The 17,925-nt window shown below is 44.4% G+C and overlaps 2 protein-coding genes across 2 annotated transcripts in view; one reads left to right on the top strand and one right to left on the bottom strand.

Annotated features, from left to right (window-relative positions):
- STAT2 (signal transducer and activator of transcription 2, 113kDa) overlaps window positions 1-10,327 on the top strand; it is a 21,428-nt gene extending 11,101 nt beyond the window's left edge. Inside the window, exons 9-24 of the mRNA XM_006897681.1 lie at window positions 2,262-2,420; window positions 2,525-2,617; window positions 4,490-4,549; window positions 4,962-4,982; window positions 5,208-5,301; window positions 5,431-5,478; window positions 5,559-5,642; window positions 5,819-5,917; window positions 6,013-6,148; window positions 6,265-6,314; window positions 6,411-6,505; window positions 7,787-7,923; window positions 8,112-8,294; window positions 8,485-8,542; window positions 9,625-9,920; window positions 10,185-10,327. Of these exons, the coding sequence (XP_006897743.1) occupies window positions 2,262-2,420; window positions 2,525-2,617; window positions 4,490-4,549; window positions 4,962-4,982; window positions 5,208-5,301; window positions 5,431-5,478; window positions 5,559-5,642; window positions 5,819-5,917; window positions 6,013-6,148; window positions 6,265-6,314; window positions 6,411-6,505; window positions 7,787-7,923; window positions 8,112-8,294; window positions 8,485-8,542; window positions 9,625-9,920; window positions 10,185-10,327 (1,756 nt within the window). The remainder of the gene's footprint in view (window positions 1-2,261; window positions 2,421-2,524; window positions 2,618-4,489; window positions 4,550-4,961; window positions 4,983-5,207; window positions 5,302-5,430; window positions 5,479-5,558; window positions 5,643-5,818; window positions 5,918-6,012; window positions 6,149-6,264; window positions 6,315-6,410; window positions 6,506-7,786; window positions 7,924-8,111; window positions 8,295-8,484; window positions 8,543-9,624; window positions 9,921-10,184) is intronic.
- A 4,053-nt stretch (window positions 10,328-14,380) lies between these two features.
- On the bottom strand, window positions 14,381-15,388 carry IL23A (interleukin 23, alpha subunit p19). The gene is made up of 4 exons (XM_006897624.1): window positions 15,227-15,388; window positions 14,932-15,030; window positions 14,631-14,777; window positions 14,381-14,542 (listed from the first exon to the last, which is right to left on the bottom strand). The coding sequence occupies exons 1-4, from the start codon at window positions 15,386-15,388 to the stop codon at window positions 14,381-14,383; spliced, it is 570 nt and encodes a 189-aa protein (XP_006897686.1).
- Between the last annotated feature and the right edge of the window lie 2,537 nt (window positions 15,389-17,925).

A 17,925-nucleotide genomic window follows, 5' to 3' on the forward strand; every position in this document is an offset into this window, starting at 1 on the left:
CCCCCCAGGTGCCTGTTGGGGCCTGGGTTTCAGCTGTCCACACCACAGCAGTGGGCAACGAGCTTAAAGCCCCTGATGGCTCTGGGCGCTGACTCTCACCTGTGTCTATGGATGAAGTCACAGGCGATTTTCAGCCAGCGCTGGCAACTATTTCATCTTAACTTGGATCTACAATCAAAACCCATGGAAGTAGCAGTCAAGAAATCAAACAGTAATATCTTAAAGACACCAGAGCTGCCACCCAAACAGATATATGCACACCTATGTTCATTGCTGCATTATTCACAAAAGCAAAGAGATGGAAGTAACTCAAGTGCCCATCAACAAATGAATGGATAGAAAAACTGTGGTATAGTCACATAATGGTGTACTATGCAATACTGAAAAATGAGGAAATGTCAAAACAGCTATGAGACCTTAACCCAGTAAGTATAGCAAAATTTAACAGAGCAGCAAACAGCAAATGCTGTCAAGTTTGTGGAGAAACTGGAACCCTTATTCACTGTTGGTGCTAGTGTAAAATGGTGTAACCACTATGAAAGGCAGTATGGCACTTTCTCAAAAAGTTGGAAATAGAAATACCATTTGACCCAGCAATTCGATACCCTAAAGAAACCAGAACCACCACCCAAGCAGATACATGCGCACCCATGTTTATTGCTGCATTGTTCACAATAGCAAAGAGTTGGAAACAACCCAAGTGCCCATCAACAACCAAATGGATAGAGAAGCTGTGGTATATTCACACAATAGAATACTATGCAGCACTGAAAAACAAGGAACTCATGAAGTATTATACAATATGGGTGACCCTGGAGGGTCAAACAAGGCTTGTTTGAGTCTGCCTGGCTCCACAGTCATCACTCTTGGCACCAGCAGCCGGGAAATTAAAAGGCTTATTGCAATGGGAAACTCTGCTGTTAGGGACCTCTCCAAAAGTACTGAAGAGCAAGGGTGTCACTTTGGAGACTAAGGTGCACCTGATACAGGCCATGGTCTTTGCAATCACTTGTTATGCATCAGAGAGTTGGACAGTGACTAGGGAGTATAGAAGGAGAATTGATTCCTTTGAGCTGTGGTGCTGGAGAAGAGTATTGAATGTACTATGGACTGCTAAGAAAACAAACAGATTCATCCTGGAGAGGGTTAAACTGGGCTGCTCCTTGGAGGCAAGGATTCTGAGGCTTCATCTGACATACTTTGGACATGTTGAAAGGAGGGCTTGGGAGGGTGGAGGGATGGCACAAGAGGGGAAGATACTCTATGAGGTGGATTGATTCAGTGACTAGGGTAATCGGGATGGGTGTGTTGGCGGCAGTGTGATTGGCACAGGATAGAGCAGAGTTTAGGGCTGTTGAAGGGTCACTATGAGTGACAAGTGACTTGATGGCACATAACAACAACAACAACATCAACATTTGTAATTGAAAACACATCCATCCATTGTTTTGTATTGTTGTTTTTGTCTGCCTTCAAGTGAGAATCAACCCATAGCTGACCCTCCAGCAGGTTTTCAGAGGCAGTAAATCACACTATAGGAGTGCTGGCAAATTCCAAACTATGAATAACTTCTTACTATTTTTAACAGTACTGGAGTATAGCTTCATCTTTATTTCCATTCTTAATCATTTTTTCAGAATGAATGCCCAGAGTGATATTCCTGAGTTAAAGTATATGTATTTTTTTTCTTATTAATGGTGACATCGTTTGATTGTGTTGATCCTTTGTTTCTTTTTAACATTGAAATTGGGAGGCTGGACGGACAGCACAGGAGGGGAAGGCCCTCTATGAAGTGAATTGATTCAGTGACTGGAAATATCAGGATGGGAGTCTCAGAGACTGTGTGATTGGCACAGAATAAAGCAGAGTTTAGGGCTGTTGTACATAGGGTCGCTATGAGTCGCAAGCGACTCGATGGCACATAACAACAACAACAACACAATACAAGCTTTTTCTCAAAGTAGTTGTGTGACCTTGAACAAGTCACTTGTTTGTACCTCAATCTTATCATCAGTAACAAGGATATTATTAGTTTCTATTTAATAGGATTATTGTGATAATTAAATTCAGTAATGTGTATAAAACATAGAATAAATAATACATAACAAATGTCATAAAATTAACTTAGTCTTGTACCAATTTTATGTGTGGAAGGGACTTTGGTATTTATTTCCTGGATTATGATTTATGTTGAATCTTCTATAGCTTCTGGGTTTCCAGGAAACTTATCAATTTCCTCTCCTATGAACTCTATCACTCAGGTTCACAGATGGAGCAAAAATCTTGTTTCATTTACGGCAGCAATTGAAGGAGTTGAAGAGATTGAATCACATGCTTAACTATCACAAGGATCCTTTGACTGAAGGGGTAGACTTGCAGGAAGCCCAGGTCACAGAATTGTTACAGCGTCTGCTGCAAAGGTCTCAAGCCATGGAGGGGCTTTTGGGAAAAGGCAGAGGAGGGATGCCTGGAGGGATCCTTGTAAATACTGAACTATGTATTCTTGTCACATTTCTCTCCCCAGTGCTTTTGTGGTAGAAACCCAGCCCTGCATGCCCCAAACTCTTCACCGACCCCTCATCCTCAAGACTGGGAACAAATTCAGTGTACGAACAAGGTTGGTATTCCTAAACTTATTCCTATTTTCCTCTTCCAATCCTGGGCACTGGAGTAGTGTAGTATAGTGATTGAAAACATAAATCCTACAACCAGACTGTTGTTATTAGCATCTATCAAGTTGAGTGTGACTCAGAGCCACCTTATAAACAACAAACCCGAATCCTGTCCTATCCTATGCCATCCTCACAGTCTTTGACACATCTGAGCTCATTGCTGCAGTCACTATGTCAATCCACCTGGTTGAAAGTCTTCCTCTCTTTCATCGTCCCTCCACCTTTCCCAGCATGATGTCCCTTTCTAAGGACTATCCTCCCCTACCAACATGCCTGAAGAATGTGATACAAAGCTTCATCTTTACTTCCAAGGAGCATTCTGACTGCACCTTCTGCAAGACATATTTTCATAGACTCTTCAGAGGCCTACTCTTTAAGAAGTGGCTGACCTGCTTCCTAGTCTGTCTTAATCTGAGAGCTCTAATAAAACCTGTCTACCATGGGTGACCCCCTCTGGAATTTGGCCTACTGGTCATACAACTTTCACGGTCACAGCACCCACAAGTTACTGCAGTACATCAAACTGACAACAAGTACTTCAGTAATTAGAACAATAATTAATCAAGAATACAGATACCCAAACTACAAAGGAATTAGCAATATGCAAATCATTCTGCCAATACAACAAACTGAAGATAAGTCTCACAGTTTAGGAGGCTCCAAGTGTGAATCCCAGGTACCAGTTTTAGGGGAAGGCTTTCTCTCTGACAGTTCTGGGAGAAGGTCTTTGTCTTTGAGCTTCTTCTCTTGGATCATCTTTCTATGGCTTAGTGTCTGTGCTCTAACAGCAAATCAGGAACACAAAAATACAAGCTTCATTTTGAACTAGTTGTGTGACCTTGAACAAGTCACTTGTTTATATTTCAATTTTATCATCTATAACAAGGATAATAATAGAGCCTACTTTATAGGATTGTAAAAATATTCCTGCAACAGATTTCCTACTCTTAGATTTTTTTTATGTCATCACAGGATTTCCTACTCTTAGATTTGTATCCTTTAATTTCTTCTCAATCTTTTTTAAAAGTCCTTTTTAAAAATTTTTTTTTTTTAAGCAAAATGAGCTTTATTGACATTTGGTTTAAAAAATCAGTCCATGTTGCTAATTAAAAAGTGTAACAAAGGTGCAGAGAAGTGAGTGCCCGAGACTTGTCACTGATGTCCACTCTCCTGGTCACGCTGCTGTAGAGAAGACCGCATCTACCCTTCTCAGCTCTTCAGGAACAGGGCCCTCCGCGCAGTTTTGTGACCTAGAAAAAAAATTCTGAGAAAGTCGCCGCCCCTACCCGCCCTGATTGGGCCCCTCTGTCCCCCTCACGTGGTCCCCACATGAATCTTCTGTCCCCACCAGCCCCCCACCCCGTGAATTGCCCTAGGGCACCTCTGGAAGCTGGTGGCGGTGGTCTCTGCGGCCCACGGCGGCGTAGCTGTTGTCCTGCAATGTGGGCTCTGGAAAGGAGGAAGGTCTGCGCAGAGTCCGGTGGCTGGCGTGGCCGCGGGGCTGGCTTGGAAGAAGACCTCATCGCCCCATAAAAATTTTTTAAAATTTTATTATTATTTTGTTGTGTGTACCATCAAATTGAATCTGACTGGTACAGGAGGAGATTGCCCCTCCTTCTCTAGCAGAGCAGCTGGTGGATTCTAACCGCATACCTCTGAGATTGCAGTGCAGCTTCTTGCCACTAGGTCACCAGAGCTCCCTTAAAAGTCTTTTTGAAGGGCTTTTTAAAAATCCTTCTCTTATCTTTTTCAAACATCTGACCTGTCCAGGCAATTGAGGTTGAGCTCTCTTTCCTGTCTACATCCCTTTCCCCTAGGCTGCTGGTACGACTCCAGGAAGGTAGTGAGTCACTGACTGTGGAAGTTTTCATTGACCGGTAAGTCAGGACAGGTGAAAGGTGGTAACAAGAGATGGTAGAGTCATGGGCTAATGGAAGTACCAACTGTTCATAGCAAGACCCTTTCATTCCTACCTCAGAGAAGTAACAACTCATTCCTTTTATTGGACACTTACTATATGACATGCAACCCTGTATATTACCCTGTCTTATCAGGGCACCATGCAAATTAAGAAACAAACTTGGAGGTTATATCTTTTGCACAAGGTCATGTAGCTAGGGTTGTATTTAGTCTTAGGTCAGCCTGATCCAAAAAACCAAAGTGCTAATCTCTATACATGTATATGGGGGGGGGGGAGAGTGATGGAAGGAGGGAGAGAGAGAAAGAGAGGGAGATTTCTATATGTATAGTTTTGTTTTCCCAGTAATTTTTTTCTATATTTCTTTTCAGGAATCCTCCTCAAACACAAGGGTAAGTGCCTGACAAGGATGCCACAAACAGCTGTGACCTCCATGACCTGCACACACACATGCAGCAGCTCTGGAGGGAACATAAACACAGAGGCTGGCAGGTGCATGGGAGGGAGCTGGATAAAGGGTGAAGGGGAAGTCTGAAATGAAGTGAGTCTTGTTCTCATACTGCATCTTTAGTATAACTCTGCTCCTGTCCTCTGTATATCACCTTCCTCCTAAGCAGCTTCCGGAAGTTCAACATTCTGACTTCAAACCAGAAGACTTTGACGCCTGAGAAGGGGCAGAGACAGGGCATAATTTGGGACTTCACATTCTTGGTAAGAAAGATCATAGCATTCTCTTCTAGTGCAGGGGAACAGGGCCTGTGGAGAGTACCCAGGCCCTCAGAGGTCTTGAAGGACCTTGGAGTTCCTACTTTGATATTGTCTCTCCTTCTCAATTCATAGACTCTGGTGGAGCAGCGTTCAGGTGGTTCAGGAAAAGGCAGCAATAAGGTGAGGTCTGGACAAAAAATTGGGGCAGAGAAGGGAATTGCCACTGGGGCCTTTGATAACTTTGTCCTTGGCTCTCCCAGGGGCCGCTAAGTGTAACAGAAGAACTGCATATCATCAGCTTCACGGTCAAATACACCTACCAGGGTCTGAAGCAGGAGCTCAGAGTGAGTGAGAATGGAGGGAAGAGAAAGATGAAACAGATTTGTGAGCAGGCATAAGGAAGGGATAAACAGAAGCCTCGCTGTGGGTGGGACATTAGTGTTTGTCTCCAACCAAAATTTCTACAGCTAGAAGCATTAGGTCTGGGTCTTCCTCTCTGTGACTCCTGTCTTCTCCCCAGACGGACACTCTCCCTGTGGTGATTATTTCTAACATGAACCAACTCTCCATTGCCTGGGCCTCAATTCTCTGGTTCAATCTGCTCAGTAAGAACCTGCAGGTAAGAGATAAGTAAGAGACTAGCGTGAGAGGGAGGTGAGGAGGAAGAGTGAGAGGCTGCTTCTGAGCCATCCTGCCTGCCTTCCACCCTTGCAGGACCAACAGTTCTTCTCCAGCCCACCCCTGGCACCCTGGAGCTTGCTGGGCCCTGCTCTCAGCTGGCAGTTCTCCTCCTACATTGGTCGAGAACTCAACCGAAAGCAGCTGAACATGCTGAGGGACAAACTGTTTGGTACAGACATTCTGTTCACTCAATCTCTCCCTAGTCTTAGTCCACCCAGCCCTCTGACTCAACCCAAAACCCCTGACCTTGCCTCCTTCTATCATCTTTGGTTCTCTGTCCCACAGGGAAGAACTCCAAGATGGAGAATGCATTGTCCTGGGTGAACTTCACTAAGGTAGCTCCCTGCAGCTAGATTCAATCTTCAGCCCCAATACTGACCCTTCCCCATACCAAGGCCAATTCCACATCTTTTCCTTTCTTATACTGTTAGCGAGAAAGCCCCCCTGGCAAGTTGCCATTTTGGACTTGGCTGGACAAAATTCTAGACCTGGTTCATGATCATTTGAAGGACCTGTGGAATGAAGGGTAAGGTCTTGGTCATGCATTCCCTACAAGCCTACCTGCCTCTCTGGGCTAGGGCAGGACCCCATGTGCCCCCATGTGGTGCACAGGGAAAGAAGCATATTCTAGTTCATAGGCATTGCTGGGGGTCTCTGCTAGCATAGCCAGAGGAAGTTGAACCTCTGACTCAGAGGCAGTGTGTCTCTCGGCTCAAACCCACCATTGGGTCTGTGGGAGAAAGATGGACAATCTCCCCTGTGTGATGTACAGTCTCCTCCTGTGCCAGTTCTGACTCGACTGCAGTGAGTTTGAGCCATAGCCAGGATTTGTACATACCTGCCATGTTCCACAGTCTGGTGGGTGCTCGCCATGAATTCTCTCATTTAATTTTTTTCTCTCATTTAATTTTTACAGCCACCTTTGATTTCCCAACTAAGGAAATCAGGACTAAGAGAAGTTCAAGAGTTTTTACACACACACACACACACATATATATATTTTACCCCAGGGGCAAAGTTAGGATTCAAATACAAGCCTATCAGAGTCCCAGTTTGTGCCCTTTCTACCACAAGGCCTACAGATCTGTATCAAGATTTGTTGTTGTTAAGTGCCGTCGAGTCATAGACGACTCATAGCAACCCTGTGAACAACCTGAACACTTGTATAATTTTCATCCTTTCTCCAAGTTCATAGGGTTTCCAAAGGCAAGCTATTTTGGAATTGGCTGCCACTCCTGCTTCCAAGCTTGCTTTAATGGGGAAGCTCCACCAAACACTGTCCGCCTTGAGGGACCATTACCACATTTGACACATCAGTGTCACAGTGTTCAGCATCACAGCAACTACGAGTTACCTCTGTACAGCAAATGGACAGACCAGTGCTATGCCACTTAGAAGAATGTTTGACCAAAAACAATTAAAACCAGGCCTGAGGGCCTCAGATTAAAATCACCCACCTTTGACTTGGTAGCGTAACTTTCTATCCGCCAGGCCCACAGAACTCTTATGTTCTTGTTGTTAAGTGCTGTCAAGTCATAGATGACCCCTTATGAATGAAAGACCTGAATACTTGTATAACTTGTATCAAGTTTTATTGTCTATGAAAGTGTTGCAGGATGCTTTTAATCTCTGTGGTATCACCAAAGCCTCTTTGAAACCTGGGAGGTAACTGACTATTGTCCAAAAAGTGATGTGACTTGGCCAAGAAAAGTGACACATTCCAGACCAAAACCTGGCCCTCTCTCCCTCTGCAAGGGGAATGGGGAATGGAGAAATGGAAGACCTCACAAATGCTTTCTCTGTTCAGCTACATCATGGGATTTGTGAGCCGGGTCCAGGAACGCCAGCTGCTGAAGAAGACCATCTCTGGCACCTTTCTACTGCGCTTCAGTGAAACATCAGAAGGAGGCATTACCTGCTCCTGGGTGGAGCATCAGGATGATGGTAGGATTTGGAGCTTCCTTGCCCTGGCTTTCTTAACAGCCTCTTCCTTCTCCCTGGCTCCTCTTTGCCTGCCTTTGGCTTCCCTACCTTTGTCCTGGATCCCCCATCAAGTCTGAGATTACACAGCCAGCGTGTTGAGGTTCCAGATCCAGCCTTACCTCTCCAGCCTAACTCTCCCTACGTTGCAGATAAGGTGTTGATCTACTCTGTGCAGCCCTATACCAAGGAGACGCTGCAGTCACTCCCACTGACAGAAATCATCCGCCACTACCAGCTGCTCACGGAGGAAAACATTCCTGAGAACCCATTACGCTTCCTCTACCCCCGAATCCCCCGGGATGAGGCTTTTGGGCGCTACTACCAGAAGCCAGGTGGGAATCATGCACGCTTCACTTCAGATTGCAAGAGTCCTGAGGTGTCATAAAACGGGAGAGTCCACTGTGCAGAGAGGTTAAGGGATTTGTCTGGGGGGAACTGCTTGTTAAAAGAAAGCGATAGCTGTGTGGACCATGTGCCTCCAACCCACTGATCTCTTTGACTTTCTCCATATGTCTCCTACAGTTAATCTCCAGGAACAGAGGAAGTATCTGAAACATAGACTCATTGTGGTCTCCAACAGGTGAGCCATGAACTCCTCACGCTCATATATCTTAATCCTTTTTGCTTGAAACACTAACTCTAACCTGCCCAATTCCAATCTCTTGAGTCCTTTCTCTCTTATTCATAATCTCCAGCCCTTTAGTTTCTTTTTCCTCAATGTACTAGTCTCTCTGCTTTCTTTTATTTTCCTGCTGCTATCTTTAGGCACCTAGGTGCCAAGCATAGTAGGCTTTTTAAAAATTATATTTTTTTAACTTTAATCTTTAACACAGTCTACCAGAAGTTAATAATAAGAACAGCTATAAATTGAAAGTTTATCATGTTCCAGGCACACTATATTAGACACTTTATATCCATTTTCTCATTTATTGAATCTTCACAATAGTTCTATGAAGTTTTGTTGTTATATGCTATTGAGTTGTCTACAACTCATAGCGATTCTATGAACAATGCATCTGAACCCTGCCCTATCTTGTGCCATCCTCACCAACTCTGATACACTGGAGATCATTGTTACAGTCACTGTGTCAGTCCATCTTGTTGAGAGTCTTCCTCTCTTCACTGACCCTCCACCTTTGCCAGCACTGACCCCTCCTGACAGCATGTCCAAAGTATGTGAGACAAAGCTTCACCATCCTTGCCTCCAAGGAACACCCTGGTTGCCCCTTCTCCAAGACAGATCTGTTTGTTCTTTTACCTTACACGGGAGACTTAGTCCTCTGAGGTAGACATTGGTTACTGTTTTCAGCTGAGGAAACAAGGATGTAAAAAGTAGTAAAGTGGTACCCTAAAGTATGTGGCTAGTAAACGATGTGGGTCTCTCAGACCCCAGAGCACTGCTTTTCACCATCCTGTAGGGCCTCAGGTATCATTAGGTATTGTTCTTATTTTATAGATAATAAATATGAGGCTCAGAGAAGTTAGGTAACATGCTGAAGTCAATAGGATTCAGACTCTGGCAAATCTGACTCCACACTCATTCTCATAAGCCCTCTCTGCCCTTTTAACTCATTAGACTAGAGATGCTTCTGCTTGATTTACTATTTACCACTCCATCTAAAGCACTTATTGTTGCCTTTTTGTCTGTCTTGGGATATTCAGACAGGTGGATGAGTTGCAACAGTCTTTGGAACCTAACTTGCAGCCAAAACAGGAGTTATTAGACATGGAGCCAATACCAGGGCTTGATCCAGGGCTAAGCCTGGAGTTAGGAACACTGGATCTAGGGCCAGCACTGGAGTCTGCTCTGGAGCCCACACTTCCCACAGGACCACAAAGGGTGCCAGAGCTAAACTTGGCAACAGAGCTGACGTCTGACCTAGAGGCTGTCCCACAACCAATGCAAGAGCCCGATTTGCCTCATGATCTGATCCACTTGAACATTGAGGAAATGGAAAGTAAGTGATGAGGTGGGGCTAGAGAAGAGGAAACCCATCCTTTCCCCCACTCTCCCTGCCTCTCTTGCTTAAGAAATGTTTGTGTTCTGAGTCTGTCTGGTGACTCCTTTCAGAAGAAAATGCCTAAGCTTCCCTCTCTCTGTGCCCCACTGTCACTCCACTCTTGGGTCCAAAGCTCTCAGGCCATATTTCCTCATTTTCCCTGCTGAGTTGGTAACTTCTTGACTGGGATCAGAATATAATTTCTCTTTCTGAACCACCTAGTTTTCAGAGACCCTTCACTGATGATAGAAGAAATCATGCTAAATGGAGACCCTCCGTTGCCTTCCTCAAGCGCCATGGATGAGGTTTATATCTCCGCCTCCAGCCATTTCCACATGGATGAATGCTGGAGTCCTGACTGCTGAGAACTGCATTGCCTGTGTTTTTTTCTCTAATTCTTGCCCCAGTACTCCCATCATCATGATGTACCTCTCCAATGCACATATGTCCCTTCTAAACTGGGAAAACCCCAAGATTTCATTTGAGAGGTGAAAGCATATTGTGGGTATGGAAGAGCACCAACCAGTCGGAATACCGGCCCTATCTCTACACGGGATCCTAGAGGTTGCTTCTGTGCTGGGGAACTATGTAAGGGGGCAGAGGGGTCATGAGGATAACTGGGGGAGGAGTGCTACTTTGGAAGACTCAGCAAGATGGCTATTTTCCAGTGTGGAAAGATGTCAACATTTTAATAGCTGGTAAAGCAAAATTAGAAGCCCTTTTTGGCACAGTGGGTGAATACTGAGCACTTCACCAAAAGGTTGGTGATTCTAGCCATCAGCCAGAGAAAGACTGCAGCCTTCTGCTCCAGTAGGTGACAGCTTTAGAAACAGTACAGGGCCAGTCTGCTCTGCCTTGTAGAGTTGCTGTGAGTTGAAATCAACTTAATAGTAATGGGCTTAGGTTCATTTTCTTTCTCCTGTTTACTAGTTTAAAGCAAAACTGGTACACACTGGCATTGCATCCCCTTTACAATGAAGGGAGACAAGATAGGACTCCATTTCTCTCTTGTGGCTCCTTCATGTTTAGGTTAACTTTTTCCTTTCTTCTCCTCATTCCTAACTCTAGTTTTAAATTTCTTCTTTTCCTGCAAGGGCAAGAGAGCCTTCTGCTTTCCCCCATTATGTGAAGCACCATCCTAAAGAAGGGGATGGGTGGTAGACTTTGCTAGTCTCCTCCACTGCCCCTACTGTCTGTCCAAGCTACCTACCTGCACGCAGCTTCCTCTGTGAACTGATACTGTTAATCCAATATGCTTGTGAAGCTTTGCACACTAACCTCTACTGCCTCACCTCCCTGCCTTCAGGCTTAAGAAATAGATCATTACTGAGGGCTAGAGAAAGTAGGGGTTTCTGAGTTGCTTTTTTATAGCATTAGATAGAGTTTGATATTTTTATATAGAAAGATAAGTCCAGGCAAGCTCTGGTGGCCTAGTGACAAGAAGCTGTACTGCAATCCCAGAGGTGTGCGATTCGAATCCACCAGATTCTGTGCAGAAGGAGGGACAATTTCCTCCTGTACCAGTCAGATCTGATTTGACAGTACACACACAAAAAAGAATAAACTTTTTTAAAAAGAGAAAGAAAGTTCAGGATCATAGCTAGTTCTGTAGCAAGATGTCATCCCCTTTTTTTGTACACGATAGTGTTTACCTGAAAAATGTACTTATTCTGTGGATATGGACCTGGGCAAAGGCCAAGTTCCTGGCACTTAAAATCTTAAGGTTTATCATGGGACTATGTACAACCTTCCACCATAGCCATGCCAGGGGACCCAGGGGAATAGTCATCATTGTTCACGACGTGCTGCTGGTTTAACGTCAGATATAAATGAAAGTGGGTCCTGTGTATGTGATACTTTTCTGCCTGGTATTTCAAAGGAACAGACATGTTCAGAAAGGAGCCGTTCTGAGCAGATCTAACTAATAAACTTTATACCAACCCAGATGTATTTAATTTTTGAACTCCTTTACTTCCCTGTTCACAGATTTCTATCCTTTGGAACTTCAGGAGGCTGAATAGGATTCCAAGCAAATCTGTCTTTGAAGAAGTGCAACCAGAGAGCTCCTTAGAGGCAAGGGTGGTGAAACTTCATCTCACGTATTTTGTGCATGTTGTCGGGGGTACTAGTCATTGGGAAAAGATCTCATGTTGGGGAAAAATAAATGATCAGTAAAAGAGACAAAGATCACCCACAAAATGGGTTGACATGGTGACTGTAACTATGATCTTGAGCATGTTGGAGATCGTGAGGATGGTTCAGGATGGAGCAAGATTTCGCTGTTGTTCAGAGTTAACTCAATAGCTCCTACCTGTTGGGCTCAAATCTAGAAGGGAGTATCCCTTAGGGTAAGGGTTTACGGAAGGACCACAAGATTGACTGGGGGCCAAGCCAATAGATTCATTGCTTGAGAGCGAGGAAACTTAAATACACAAGAAACGAACAGCACTGTATCCAGACTTTACAGTGGCTTTGTTCTTGGGTGCACAGTGGCACCCACCAAGAAGGGTGGTCAGAAAGGGTGAGGGTATGTGCTCTCAGGCTCATACTGTCATTGTTAGTGCCATGGAGTTAACACAAACTCATAGCAACTCTATGAGCGACAGATCGGAGCCTTGCCCTATGCTGTGCCATCATCATCTCTGATAGACTCCAGACCATTGTTACAATTACCATGTCAATCCATCTCATTAAGGATTTCCCCCTCTTTGGCTGATCTCTCTACCTTTTTAAACATGATGTCCATTTCCAAGGACTGGTCTTTCTTACTGACATGCCCATGTATGTGAGGTTAAGTGTCACCATCTTTGCCTCTAAAGAACACTGATTTCACTTTCTCTGAGACATATTTGTTCTTTGGGCAGTCCATGGGATATTGAGTACTCTTCTCCAACATTACAACTTAAAGGCATTGGTTGTTCTTCTGTCATCTTTATTGGCTAACTTTCAGATGCATAGCAAGTGAGGGAAAAGACTGTGGCTTGACTCAGGTGAATCTTTGAACTGACATCATGGCTTCTTAATACCTTGAAGAGGTCCTTGAGAGCAGATTTTCCCAGTGCAACACATCTTTGTTACACTGGGAAAGTCCTCATCACTTTCAACAAGCACAGTTGTGTCATCTGCATAAATGCAGATTTGTTGATGAGTCTTCCTCCAATCCTGATGTCATGTTCTTTACAAAGTCCTGCCTCTTGAGTGATTGTCTCAGCAATAATCCTATGACAATGGAAGGAAAGGAAGGAAAGCCAGCTGATACCATAAACACCCTAAAGCCACCATCATCAGAGTCACAGGAAGAATACATGTTAAGACAGTTAATGGGAAATAGAGATGATCATCTTAGTCCAACTCAGCTCTTAATTTGCTCAGGATTAGTCGTTTTGGGGAAACGTTTGCAAAAGCCCATTCAGCACCTAGCAACAACTACCTTGTTTCAGACATCCCTGCCTGACCATTGGATCCTTTGAGGGCTTTGGCTATAACTGTGTTGGGAAGGGGCACAAGTATATATACCTAGCTCTACGCCACTTAGCTGGTTGGTGACAAAGCCAGGATCCAGACTTAGTTCTGCTTCTCTCCAAAGCCCGTGCCTCTCCCATGCTGTGACTAGAGAGAAAGGAGAGCAAACGATCACTAGTCCCTTCTTCTCCGCTTCTGTTTAAAGATAGGGTTTTTTGTTGTCTTACAGAATCTTGGGAAGCTAAACTCCTTACTGAAGGGGCCAGCAGATGTCATTTAAAGGAGAATCCTAATGGCTTGGGGGATTTACCTTCATTTTCCTGGAATGCCCTTATTGCTCAATATAGAGAGCTCTGGCTTTTACTCTTGCAGTGAACAAAGCTCCTGTCTTTGGCCAGAAAGCAAAGAAGGAAGCATTGTATTAGGCATTAAGTGTTTGTGGCCCTAAACTCAGCAAATCTCAATTTTCTGCAATCTTACTTGGCTTACCCATTAAAAGATAAAAACCAGAAAAGTTCCTAGGTATCATACTCAATGCTAAGTGTGATGAGGACATATCATTCTCTGCCCTGCCCTTCAGAGTAGAAGAAAGGGATAAATATTATAGTCTTTTGGCGCCACTTTTCTACTATTCTGTTTTTTCTCCCAATCAAGCAAGGAAATTAGACCCAGACATCCACATAAATAGTTTTTATTAAAAAAAATACATAACAGTATAAATATAATAAATAATCCTCTCATGAGGATAAATAATTCCAAATATTCCCTTATAATAAATAAGCAATCTTGTCATAAGTCGCTATCATGAAGTTAGGCAGTATTGGTTGTTATTCATCATACACAAGTCCCTTTAGAATCAGTGGGCTGATTGTTGTCTCGAAGGTCCCTAGGGTTGTTGCCTGAACTTGCCATTGCTGAACCATGGAAGTCCTGACGCTGTTCATAAGCCATTGGCTTTAGGGGCTGAGGGTTGCTGCTCCATGGGAAAAGACCCGGGCAGCTACAGCCACGAAAGCCTGGAGGCTGCGGAGGATCTTGAGACGCAGGAGGAGGCGCTGCCATGGCAGGCTGGGACTGGGGCTTGGAGTCAGCTGAGTCTCCCTGTGATGACCCTCAGGCTGAAAGGACACAGAACACAGTCAAAGAGGAGTCTAGAACCTAGAAGCTCTGACACCAGCAAGTTCCAACTAGGTCCCCAGGTCATACCTGCAAGAGTTGGCTGAAGACCAGTAAGGAGGCATGAAGCTGACCTACAGTGTCATCTGGAAGGAGAGAAGGCTCTCCTGTGAAAATGTCTGAGCCCAGCAGGTTCTCATAAAAAATCAGACCCTTGTGGATCCTTTGCAAGCAGAACTAGGGATAGAAGAAAGAAAATGAACATATTTTTTTCCTGCTTGACTCACTGAAGATCTATTCAGTTCTTTACCATTCTCAGCCACAAAGTCACCATAGTGTCCAACCATGTCCCCAGTCCCTCTTTCACAGCCCATCCTCATTTTAATGGTACCTGACTATTGTCTCTGAGGCCTTGGGGATCACAGCCATCCCCACACTGGATATAAGGAACATCATCTGTAGTTTCATCATCATCTTCTCTTGGGACATCCTGAAATGGAGGTGATGGAAAGGGTTAAAAATTAAAATAAGTAATTTTAAGTCTTATCTGAATTCTCAGATACTTCACACTCTTGTCCCTTTTCATTCCTTGGTGGCCTGGAACCCCCAGCTTCCACCTAAGTCCTCATAGTCTTCCACTGAAGCCTTGGAGGGACTCCTATTTGGTTCTCAAGGGCGCCACTCACCATATCTCGCATTGGTGAATGTGCACTCCAAGCCAGTGTACAGAGCTTCTGTGAGAGCTGATGGCCCTGAGTCCAGGCAGGGCTGCTGCTCCCATGTATGGCACGGCCCTGAGTGCTCCAGGGCAGCAGCAACAGTAGCATCACAGCTCCGCTGAGCAGCATTTCAGTGCCTGCTTCTCAAACTTGGCTGGTTCCGTGCCTGACACCAGTCTTCGTGGAATCTGTCCACTTCCCCGTCTGAGTCTAATCTCTCTGTTCAAAACTGCTTCCTGTTGGTTTTTCTCTTCTTGTCTGAGTCTCTTTTTAAGGTCCCTGCATTATAAGACCCGCCCTTTATACTAGCAGGTGACTCACAGCAGGTGGGATTCCCCTCCCTGCATCATCTCCCTTTGTGGGGAGCCCAGGTATGCAGCCTCAGTTCCAGGGGAAATGAGTCGTCCTTTAGGTTACTGTGGCTGGAAGCCTGGGATGGGACGTATGTGTAATGCTCTCCAGGAATCAGAACAGCTATAGAAAGGGTGGGAGGTGGAGGAGTGTTGAATATTTAAATTACTCTAGTCCCATGTTCCTTCCTGTTTAACTCATCCCTGATCTTTTTACCTCTCAGAATTATAATCCTTGTTTTATCAACCTCCTCCCCCAGGAAAAAACAAAGAAGCATTCATTTATCTTCCAACAGATTCATGTACTCAATTCAGAATGAAGATATTTGGTACCTGTCTGATACCTCCATCTCAGAATGAACAAACAAAAGCATCCTGAGTCCATTCTGCCAATTGGCAACACTGTGTATTACAGAGCAGAACTGCTCCATAGAATTTTCTTGGCTACAGTCTTTACAAAGGAGCTCTGATGGCTGAGTGATAAGGAGTTGTGCTATCAACTGAAAAACATGCAGAAGAAAGATGGTTTGAGCCATTAGTCCTTAGGTTACTAGTCAGCACAAACTGTACTACTCAGAAACCTGATCTCAGAATAAGGAGTTCCATTTTATCTCTTGAAAATATTTTTTACAGGATGGATCTGGTTTCAAAAGAGACAAAGGATACAAAGGCATTCTGTCGACTGAGAAGTCATTTTAAGAGTTGTACGCTATTATTGTTAGGGCCTGTAGAGTCAAGGGCAACTCATAGCAAGCCTTAAACAACAGGTTCAGATGAACCCTGTCTTATCTTGTGCTATCCTCACAATCTCTGATACATTCAATCCCATTGCTGCAGTCACTGTGTCAATCTACCTGGTTGAGGGGCCTTTCTTCACCATCTCCCATTTCCAAGTATGATATCTTTCTCTAAGGAAGAGCCTTTTCTAGCAACATGCCCAAAGTATGTGAGATGATGAGCACTCTGGCTGTACCTTTTCTGAGACATGCCTGTTTGTTCTTTTAGGCAGTGCAAGGGATATTTAATACTCTTCTCCAACACCACAGTTCAAAGGCATCACATTTTATTCTGTCATCTTATTCATTGTCCAACTCTAGGCACAATATAAGTGATTGAAAAGCCCATGGCCTGAATTAAGTGCACCCTAGTTTTCAAGTTAACATAGTTGCTCCTCAGTAAGTGAATTTTCCTCCACTTCAGTTGTCACTGTGAAGGTTAGAAGTGTTTCAGAGAAAGCCTTGTTACTAAGAACTATCTGGTTCTTCAATCCTAGAAACCCAAGGTTTTCAACTCTTTGGGGGCTCCAATGTAGAAGCTAGAACTCCAAGTGAGACATCCCAGGACATAGCCCTTACCCTACTGCTAGGGAAGATAGCAGTTGTGGGTAGGTGAAGGTGGAAAGGGTCAATGACCCAGGACAGTCCTTCAGCCTGTTGCACCCGTGGGTAAAATCCGCTGACACTGATTTCATCACCCTCCCTGATGCAACATCTAGTGAAACAGCTGAGAATGTGAGATGGGGTGTGGGAGTGGAGGGTGGTCCAAAGCTGGGACTGCCCCGACCCCAGTGGAGGGTTCCAGGATGATTTGGACGTCAGTATGAGGCCATAGGTGACCACACACACAGCTGGTTCCCAAAGCTGCCCCAAGAGATTGACCCTTTTCCTCTGAGAATCTTGCCTTTGAAGGGGGTCTCCCTTACTATCATTCAAACTATCCAATGAAATTTTGGTTCAAGTATTATGACTCTGTGGTAAATTCACCCTTTAGATGAAACATATTTCCAGTATTAGAGGTTAGCTAAGTTTGGTGAAGAATGGTTTGCCATCCACCTACATAAAGTGAACATAAATGGAATAAGGAAATTGGAGAGAGTGAAGTAGAGGAGTTCACCTCAATTGTATATAATGTATCTTAGGTTCATTCCACCTTTGGTCTCCATTCTGGAAGTCCTAAAAGATAGGAGATGAAAGGTGAAAAGGAAGAGAAGGAGGAGGAGGAAGTAGAACCCTGGGAGTGAGAGGGACAAGGGTGAGTTGGAGGCAAGGGGATCTGCCGCTTTGTTTCACTTCCTGGTGCTGCAGGGCATTGCATAGGAAGCTGGGTTAGTGGGGCAGTTGTGGGACTGTCATGTTGCAGGAACTACTTCCAGGACCACATCTGACCTGGAGCTACAAGGATTCCTTGACGTCAGCTGGACCTCAACCAACCGTTATGCAAATCACATTTGCATGACACTCCTAAGCAGGCCTTTCCAGTTAGATATCTAGACTCCAAATCCAGGTGACGTTTACCCAGATGGTTAAGTACTATTGC

This window comes from Elephantulus edwardii, unplaced genomic scaffold (genome assembly GCF_000299155.1).
Source record: "Elephantulus edwardii isolate Elephantulus edwardi_28Jun2011 unplaced genomic scaffold, EleEdw1.0 scaffold00212, whole genome shotgun sequence".
Classification (NCBI taxonomy): domain Eukaryota; kingdom Metazoa; phylum Chordata; class Mammalia; order Macroscelidea; family Macroscelididae; genus Elephantulus; species Elephantulus edwardii.

Excerpts from the sequence above, each read along its gene's own strand:
- IL23A (XM_006897624.1), bottom strand. The coding sequence starts at position 15,388 with ATGCTGCTCAGCGGAGCTGTGATGCTACTGTTGCTGCTGCCCTGGAGC. Across the intron at positions 15,031-15,226 it reads ATTCACCAATGCGAGATATG|GATGTCCCAAGAGAAGATGA; the intron begins GTGAGTGGCGCC and ends CCTCCATTTCAG. Across the intron at positions 14,543-14,630 it reads TCTTCAGCCAACTCTTGCAG|CCTGAGGGTCATCACAGGGA; the intron begins GTATGACCTGGG and ends GTGTCCTTTCAG.